The sequence below is a fragment of the Fusarium coffeatum genome, assembly GCF_003316985.1.
Source record: "Fusarium coffeatum strain FIESC_28 chromosome Unknown BRIP53273_contig_214, whole genome shotgun sequence".
In the NCBI taxonomy this organism is placed as follows: domain Eukaryota; kingdom Fungi; phylum Ascomycota; class Sordariomycetes; order Hypocreales; family Nectriaceae; genus Fusarium; species Fusarium coffeatum.
The window spans coordinates 25,258-33,162 of record NW_022158007.1 but is presented as its reverse complement, the minus strand read 5'-3'; the positions used below and the strand labels follow the sequence as shown (position 1 = coordinate 33,162).

The window sequence follows — 7,905 nt, the reverse complement described above, 5'->3', positions numbered from 1 at the left end:
TGAATCCACCGAGCTCAATCCTTCATATATGAACGGTTGAGACGGCGGGCGCAACCAGTACAACACAAGCAAGACAAGGCCACTATACGCGATTCGTCGTGGGTTTTGCTCGTGATGGGCTTTGCTTCTTGAGCTGGCTCCTCAACCTCACCTACCTACTTACTCTCTTATTGTCTTTCGCCCGCTACGCATCTGTACGCCAATCTTGCCATGATCCATTGTCCTAGCATTTCTACCTGTCCTCCGTTGCCCCTATTTATTTTAACCTGGATAGCAGACCCCATCCTGGACCACCGCCAATAAGCTTACACAACACTTTGTTAATTGTTATACAACCTGCAACTGTTATATCGCTGGTTGGAATTTCTACGTAGGTACTGGCTGGGATCGGAAATCCGGAAGACCAGCAGTTCCACGGATTCCGTCTCCGTGTTGTCAAATACACTCTTCAATAGTCACTGGAACCCGGCAGTCGGCACAGAGCGCGGCTGTGACACAAGGCTGGTCGACGGTCATGGTATACTGTGGTAAAGCCTCTCAGGGCTGCCAAAATTGTCGAGTCCGGCGTATCAAGGTGAGTATTGAAACACACATAGGCCTTTCGGGCGACCCCATCTCGTTCTACTCTCTAAGACAACTGCATTTCATTGGTGTCCATGGCTAACTGCTGTGTCCTCGGAAGTGTGACAAGATAAAGCCGGAATGTTCGCAATGCATCCGAGTTGGAAAAAGGTGTCCTGGTTATCGTGACCAGTTGTCTCTCATGTTTCGTGATGAGAGCAGCAAAGTGATACAGAAGGCACATGCTCAATGGGGTGTTGGCGACTCCACCTCCGAAGGGCTCTCAACACAAACTTCATCAAGCTCTCTTGCTTCATCTTATGCATCCAGTGCTTCCACAAATTCATCTTCCTCCTCTGTATCATTACACACACACACGGCTCCTTCCTCCGCCATCTCCAACACATCGCTCAAAGCCGGGTGGCCCACATCCCCTACTTCCACAACGAGCCAGCAAGCTTCGCCTCCTACCCCTTCGTCTCCCACTTCATCCTCCGTCCTTTCCATATCTTCGGTCGCCAATGCAACACATCCTATCCATATCCGGCCGTCGCGGCTCCCGACACCCATCGACTCGAGCCTCGAGGACCAGGGCGTTCAGTTCTATGTTAATCGCTACCTCATTGGCCACCCCGATGAGCCCAGATATCCTGGCGACTTGACAAGTACTGAATGGCTGTGGGACCCAGCCGTACAGGATATTATGGCTGCCGTTGGCCTCGCCAGCCTTTCGAATCTTAGGGGTGACACCAGTATGATGACAATGGCCCGCCAAAAATACGGACTAGCCCTACGTCAAACTGGTCGTCTTATACAGGCTTCGAGCATGCCGGATTTTGAGGTTACAATGCGCTCCGTCGTCATGCTTGCCATGTTCGAGGTGTGTGCCCTTACCCCCGATGCTGTTCAATATGCCCCCATGGTCAGCACGATTTCTGCTTTCCCCTTCAGTCACTCGACGTTGACGAGATATATATACTAACATCTTTATAGCTCGTCAAAGGGGCACATCAAGGTATTGCTCACGTGCACGCGCACGTTATGGGTGGCGTTGCTTTATTGCGAAGGTGGTTACCTATGCCGGCAGCGGCCTTTCTTGGTGTCCGTGCCATGGTACAGATGTCTTACACTCTTGTATGCTGCGTTGCCTTTCCTCTGTAATTGCATGTTGACTCACATTTTGCACAGTTCATCCCCGCATACATCTCAGCAACGCCTCTGCCGGACCCTCTGTATGAGTGGGTTGCGTTTGCCAAAACTCTCCTCGAACCTGCAGATCATCCAGCTACGGATCTCGGTCCACTGATCGGTCGATTCATCCAGGTATCAACTTATATCAAGACCCATGTTTTGACTGATGGCCGGACACACGCTGCTGCGACCCTGAAACAGTTATTCGACATCGATGTGTCGTTCCTGGACTGGGAGCGCAAGCTTGGGCCGACATGGCGATTCCGCACAGAGAAGGCTAAACATCTTCCATCATCTGTGGTATTTGAGGGTGTGTATCATGTCTATTATGATATGTTTGTCGCCCGAATGTGGGGCCACTACCGATGGGCACGCACTCTTCTGAATCAAACTATCATCGAGTTCATCAAGAAATACCCAAAGTCCAGTACACCATTGATGTCACTGGCCGAGTACGGACACCGGTATGAGATTATAAGAGAGCTAGCCCGTGATACTCTTGTGAGTACCCCGACACATTGGCGCCACCCTCTCCTTACCGACAAATCTGCCATGCCAGTTGAGAGGATGGGGGGTGCGGGCTCGGGCTCAGCTGGTCTTCCTGTTCTTTTATTCCATCTTCAAGTAGCTGCATGTGCCCCGGGAGTGTCAAGGACATATTGGGATTGGGCATTGGCGGTGATGGAATGTATCTGGAGTGACATGGGCATTCTACATGCCAAGTCCATGATGGAAACCATGAGGGCGTACCGAGACTCCCTCCTGATAAAAGAGGAAGCAGCCGAAAGCAACGCAGGCTAATGTATTCGCCAAGAAGCAACATGGCTATGAACGGAGCCGGGAGAGATCTGGATTAGTATGAAAGCATCTTGTTCGGTGTTAATTGGTCGGCTACATTTGCGTATGCATTGGCATCAGTAACGGCATTGGGTTTTATTGTTTGGTGCAAGGTGGGAAAATTCATATCGGAGTGTTTGGGTTATAGGCAGTAGGATATGAGCACAGCCTTTGGAGCATCAAATTTCGCAGTTTTGGTTAATGTCCCGAGGACTTGATGCCGTTACCTCCGTTTCGATCATGTTGGGCACAGGAATTCCTGATCGGTACGGTTAGATGGATGTTAGATCACCACTTGTTCTTTTATGCTGTGGCCAACAAAATCCAAATTCTGAGAAAGGTACCGCATGGGACTTTTCCCTCGTCATAATGCTCCTTAAAGAGGCATGTCGTTGCGATTACAGTATCTTAGTACTGGACCTCAAGGTAAGGTGCCTAGGTACCTACATTGGTAGATACCTACTAGGAGGTACCTACTTTCCAGAGCGCAAGCCAGCTGCAGACGGGGCCCATGGGATAACCTAACTCGTTATCACCCAGACAGGTTCCCGATTACCTAGCTATCTGGGCAAGATATTGAAAAAGATATTATCAGAGAATAGATTTTAATGCTGTCGGGTAAAGCCTAATCCTTTTTGTTATCAAATCATGGTAGTATCTTCACGTGTACCATGCATGATGTATATTACCCCAGATCTATCCAATATTATCTGGGTAGTAGGTACGTACCTAGGTACCCAACATGTTGGGCGGAGAAACAGGGCAGTCAGTGTTGGTGGGCCGACTCTTACCTACTACCTATTAAGCCAGTGGAGGCACGTGTATGTGTGTCACTGGCAGCCGCAGTCGTAAGGCAGTTACCTCCATACCTACTAGGTACCTACCTACCTATGGGCAGGCTGTACCTCAACTACACTTTGAACTCCACCATAACATCCGTAGATGTAGGCTTGTTACGACGACCATCCCTTGCGCTTTCAAACAATTCATGGTTATCGCACAAAGTCGAAAGTCATCACCGGCGCAAACAAAATACCTCTCGTATAGTCTCGGCTTTTTTCTTTTCTTTTTCCCCTACCGCAAACCGTGTCCATCATGGGATCAGACGCCCGCAAAGGTAACGCGACTCTACGAATGCGCGACTGAATAGGATTAACCGTGGCTTGCAGGCGACGATGGCACGATCAAAGTCGCATCGAAGAACAAGAACGGCCGAATAAAGCTGAAAAAGCCTGCGCCAAAGCACAGTAAACCCGGAAATTGGAGGGATGGTGGTGTTATTGAAGGTGGTATGTTTCAATGTCGCATCTTGGCCACGATACCAACATGACTAATAATATCAAGACAAGAAGAAGAGCGGCATCCCCCCTGAGGCTGCGCTTTCTCCAGGTCCTGTAGTCAACGAACTAGACGAAACATCCCGCGAAACATTTGCGACAGGGCGGCCGCTTGAAGATAGTCCTGATCTCCAACAATGCAAACACTGCAAGAAGAGCGTGCTGAAGACGGCTGCCAAGGCACACATTGCGCAGTGCCTACGGTTAAAGAAAGAGAAGGCACAGAGAAAAAAGGAAGCCCGCGAAGCCAGAGAAAGAGCAAAGGAGGCAGCAAGGCAAGAAGAGCAGCGGAAAGAGGACGAAGAAAATGGCATAGAACGAAATGACGACGATAGCGATGACGACGCCATATCGGCCGAAAAGAAGCCCACCGGAAGCAAAACTGCCAAGAAGGCTGCTGGGAAGAAGCCAGAAGACGATAAAAAGGGGAAGAAGCGAAAAGCTGATGGAGACCCAGACAAGGGGCCAAAGAATAAGAAGAAGAAGGATGAACCTAAGGCTAAAGTTCTCAAACCAAAAGGTAAGGCCCTCCAGAATTCGACACAGGGAAACTATATTGACACCATCATCAGGACCTGTGGACGTAGAACGACAATGTGGTGTTCTGCTCGCCAACGGGCAGCCGTGCGCGAGATCACTGACATGCAAGAGCCACAGCATGGGCGCCAAACGTGCAGTTGCCGGGAGGTCTCTGCCATATGACATGCTTCTTGCTGCTTACCAGAAGAAGAATCAGGCAAAACAGCAGAGTAGGTTTTCGTTCTCACCCGTATCGTCACGCAAGAATGCCCGGCTTACAAACGTTCTCACCCACAGAGGCAGCACTTGACGCCAACGCTCCGATAGAAGATGAAGACGAAGCAAATAACGGACCTGTCGACTCGGACGAAGAAACAACTGCTGTAATGAGTGCATTATCACAATGGCGCCCACAGCCTTTAATACCGCAGCCCACTTTCACACCTATAAAACGGCAATACCAACTTGCGAGACTACATGAACAGCTTCAGATGGCTACCAATAGTGGGAGGACAAACATTTTCTCCGTCACTGGTTTTGGGACGCAAAGGCTACCTGAAGGTCATCATGGATTGCAACCAGCCGCCGAAGATGCCCCAGGAGAAATGGATCTTGGAGTTGCGGGTTTTGGCAACTCGAGCAGGACGACGGCTTCTTTTACACCTCAGAGGCAACCATCCGTTTCGAGCAGGGCATAGAAGCCTCTGCAAGACTTTCAGAGATGAAGACGAAGCCGTGGTCCCCTCCAAGTCTTTTACAGAGGCCTACGAAGGAAACAAATGTATGTTTTACTCTTGCAGCACAACAGAATATCGAGTACAGCAAGCACCAGATGTGGCAAACCTCCACTATCAATGTGCAAATTCTTTACTTATATTGTTTGTCGTACCTCGGAACTGGGTCACATGCGATGAGATTAGCGAGTTGTCGCGCCGAGGTCGAGTTATGACGTAAATTCGGTAGCGCGCATCGTTCATAGTTGCGACTCATGACACTACTTTGTCTTGCTGGCAACTCATCTCCCACACATGCAACTACGTTTGCCTCCTGGTATTTACGAAGCTTTCCTGGGGCATTGGATCATCATCACAGTCTACAAATCGTTCCAATGTCATCTCAACAAGTCCTCAGCGCTCTTGGCCATGCCGTGTCTGGCTCAGTGGGCACAGCCATATCAACAGCATCTTTGTATCCATTGGACCTTGTCACAACCCGGCTCAAAGCGCAACGCAAGAGCTGCGACTCCCTGGGTAATTACGATGGTGTAATCTCCGCTCTGAGAGGAATCCCCGCAAACGAAGGTGGGCTCAAGGCTCTCTACAGTGGAGTAGGACCAGACGTAGCCAAGTCAGTCGTGGACAGTTTCCTTTTCTTTGGCTTTTACAACTACCTACGGCCTCGGCATCGGAGACCCAGTGTCATCGAGGAGCTCCTCGTTGGAGCGATCGCAGGTGGTTGTGCCCGAGCTTTAACCACGCCCATTTCCAATGTTGTAACAAGGAAACAGATGCTGGGTAGTGACAAGTCTTTCATGGGAATCCTCTCTGCAATCCGAGAGGAGAATGGCTTGATCGGCCTCTGGTCTGGTTACTCAGCTACTCTGATTTTGACTCTCAACCCCAGCATCACATTCTTTGTCAATCGCCGGCTTGCAGCACGCATTATACCAGCGCTTGAAGAAGAGGACATCCCAGTAGCATGGATAGCCTTCTTAATTGCCGCCACAAGCAAAGCCAGTGCTACAGCTATCACATATCCTTTCCAAACAGGCAAAACCCGTCTCCAAATGGCGAATGGCACCGCCCAGTCAGCAAGGGAAACCCCAGAAGATGGAATGTCAGGGCCTGAGCATATGCTGAAAAGGATCGTTGAATTTCTGAATCAGTCCATATATGGTGTCATCATTCGTATCATCACAAATGAGGGTGCAAGAGCATTGTACGCTGGACTCCAGGGCGAACTGCTGAAAAGCTTCTTCAGTCACGGGCTCACAATGCTCACCAAAGGTGTTATTCATAGATTTGTTCTTCGTGTGTGGTTTATGATGTTATTGCCTCACCTACGACAAAGACGACTGCGGATGAAGTAACAAGACATATAGTTGGTGAGGGCTCAACACTGAAAAGCAACGCTGGATCGCTCCACAGTATTGCCCCCATGAGCTGAGAACCCAGTGCCTTCGGACTGGAGGGCAACCAGACCAGGCACTAAAGAGTTCGGGGCAGCACCTTGTGTCTGTGACGTAGAGGTCAAAGGTGCGTCGCAGACGTAACATGTTAGTGGTGTATCGTCATCGGAGGATGTCTTCTTGGAAGGCTGAATCATGAACTGCTTAACGCAGCTGTGGCACAGAACGTGACCGCATTGTTTGGCCATCATGGGGTTGGATGCGTTGGTGAGCAGCTTTAGGCATGAAGGGCAGGCTCTTTGTTTGCCTTTTGGCGTTTCCTCTTCAGTGAAGTTGATTGTAATGAGATTTTGCATTGTGATGGGGTGCGGGTTTTCGTTCAAAGATGCTGGACACGTTGGAAATGTCTTGTCCTTCTTTACCACCGGGAGGAATTTGCTCGATTGGGCATCTGGTGTTAGTGATGGGGTCCAGAACGATGGGAGATGCGGTTTCGCAGCCTGTACAATAGTGTTAATACGGAAAGCTGAAGTTTATATGATCGGACTCTCATCACCTTCTCTTCTTCCAGCGCTCTTCTGGCCTTGGTTTTGTCCTCACGTGCAATGCGATCTAATTCGTCTTTATCGAGCTCGAACTTGCGCTTCGTCGCTGATACCAAAGCGAGAGCATTAGATTCATCGGTTGTTGGGTCTGGTTTCTCGTTATCCGTTTTATCCGCATCCCCTTTCTTCTTGCGATCCAGCCCAGCTTGTGTCAACTCAAAATCCTGAATCGCGCGCGCATGATCCTGTTCATCTTCGCGTGCCCTTTGCTTGGCGGCTTCGTCGTCTGCAGCAGCACGGGCCTTTTGAGTGCGCTTGATGTCCTTTTTCTGAGCAAGGATGTTGGAGAGTGCGCATTCGCGACAAAAGATGTCGCCTCGACGGCACGAGACCGGGTCACGAGCGATATTGAGACATAGGCCGCAGGAACCGAACGGGAGGAAGGAGTCGCGGTGTAGACGGGCGGATGATGATGACCAATGCGACTTTGCGAGGGCGCGTTCGTGAGATGTGAAGACGGGGCGTGAGGTATTTCGTTTGCCTGTGGAAATTGAATCAGTATAACTGATGTAATAAATTGTGATGGTGTTATAGGCGTACTATGCGCTGACACCATGATTTGTATCTAGCAGTGCAGCGTTACGGTGACGTTGAGAGCTGCTGGTAAGGAAAGAGAGTAATCCTCGAGTTGTATGACTGAGATTCGAAGCGGTTCAGATTTGAAGTGATAAGTCTCCTGGCTTCAGGCAGGGTAAGTTATTGACTATGGAATGGGATGCTGGATGTT

The 7,905-nt window shown here is 49.8% G+C and overlaps 4 protein-coding genes across 4 annotated transcripts; 3 read left to right on the top strand and 1 right to left on the bottom strand.

Moving 5' to 3' along the window:
* Nucleotides 1–763: 763 nt before the first annotated feature.
* On the top strand, nt 764–2,553 carry FIESC28_08818 (uncharacterized protein; the record flags this gene model as incomplete). The annotated part of the gene is made up of 3 exons (XM_031162955.1): nt 764–1,483; nt 1,555–1,695; nt 1,750–2,553. The coding sequence occupies 3 exons, from the start codon at nt 764–766 to the stop codon at nt 2,551–2,553; spliced, it is 1,665 nt and encodes a 554-aa protein (XP_031012998.1).
* Nucleotides 2,554–3,684: 1,131 nt separating this feature from the next.
* FIESC28_08817 (uncharacterized protein) lies at nt 3,685–5,143 on the top strand (the record flags this gene model as incomplete). The annotated part of the gene is made up of 5 exons (XM_031162954.1): nt 3,685–3,706; nt 3,759–3,878; nt 3,934–4,446; nt 4,499–4,675; nt 4,743–5,143. The coding sequence occupies 5 exons, from the start codon at nt 3,685–3,687 to the stop codon at nt 5,141–5,143; spliced, it is 1,233 nt and encodes a 410-aa protein (XP_031012997.1).
* A 410-nt stretch (nt 5,144–5,553) lies between these two features.
* Nucleotides 5,554–6,534, top strand: FIESC28_08816 (uncharacterized protein; the record flags this gene model as incomplete). The annotated part of the gene is made up of 1 exon (XM_031162953.1): nt 5,554–6,534. The coding sequence occupies one exon, from the start codon at nt 5,554–5,556 to the stop codon at nt 6,532–6,534; it is 981 nt and encodes a 326-aa protein (XP_031012996.1).
* A 23-nt stretch (nt 6,535–6,557) lies between these two features.
* FIESC28_08815 (uncharacterized protein) lies at nt 6,558–7,734 on the bottom strand (the record flags this gene model as incomplete). The annotated part of the gene is made up of 3 exons (XM_031162952.1): nt 6,558–7,073; nt 7,130–7,659; nt 7,719–7,734. 3 exons carry the CDS (start codon nt 7,732–7,734, stop codon nt 6,558–6,560), a joined length of 1,062 nt encoding a protein of 353 aa, XP_031012995.1.
* Between the last annotated feature and the right edge of the window lie 171 nt (nt 7,735–7,905).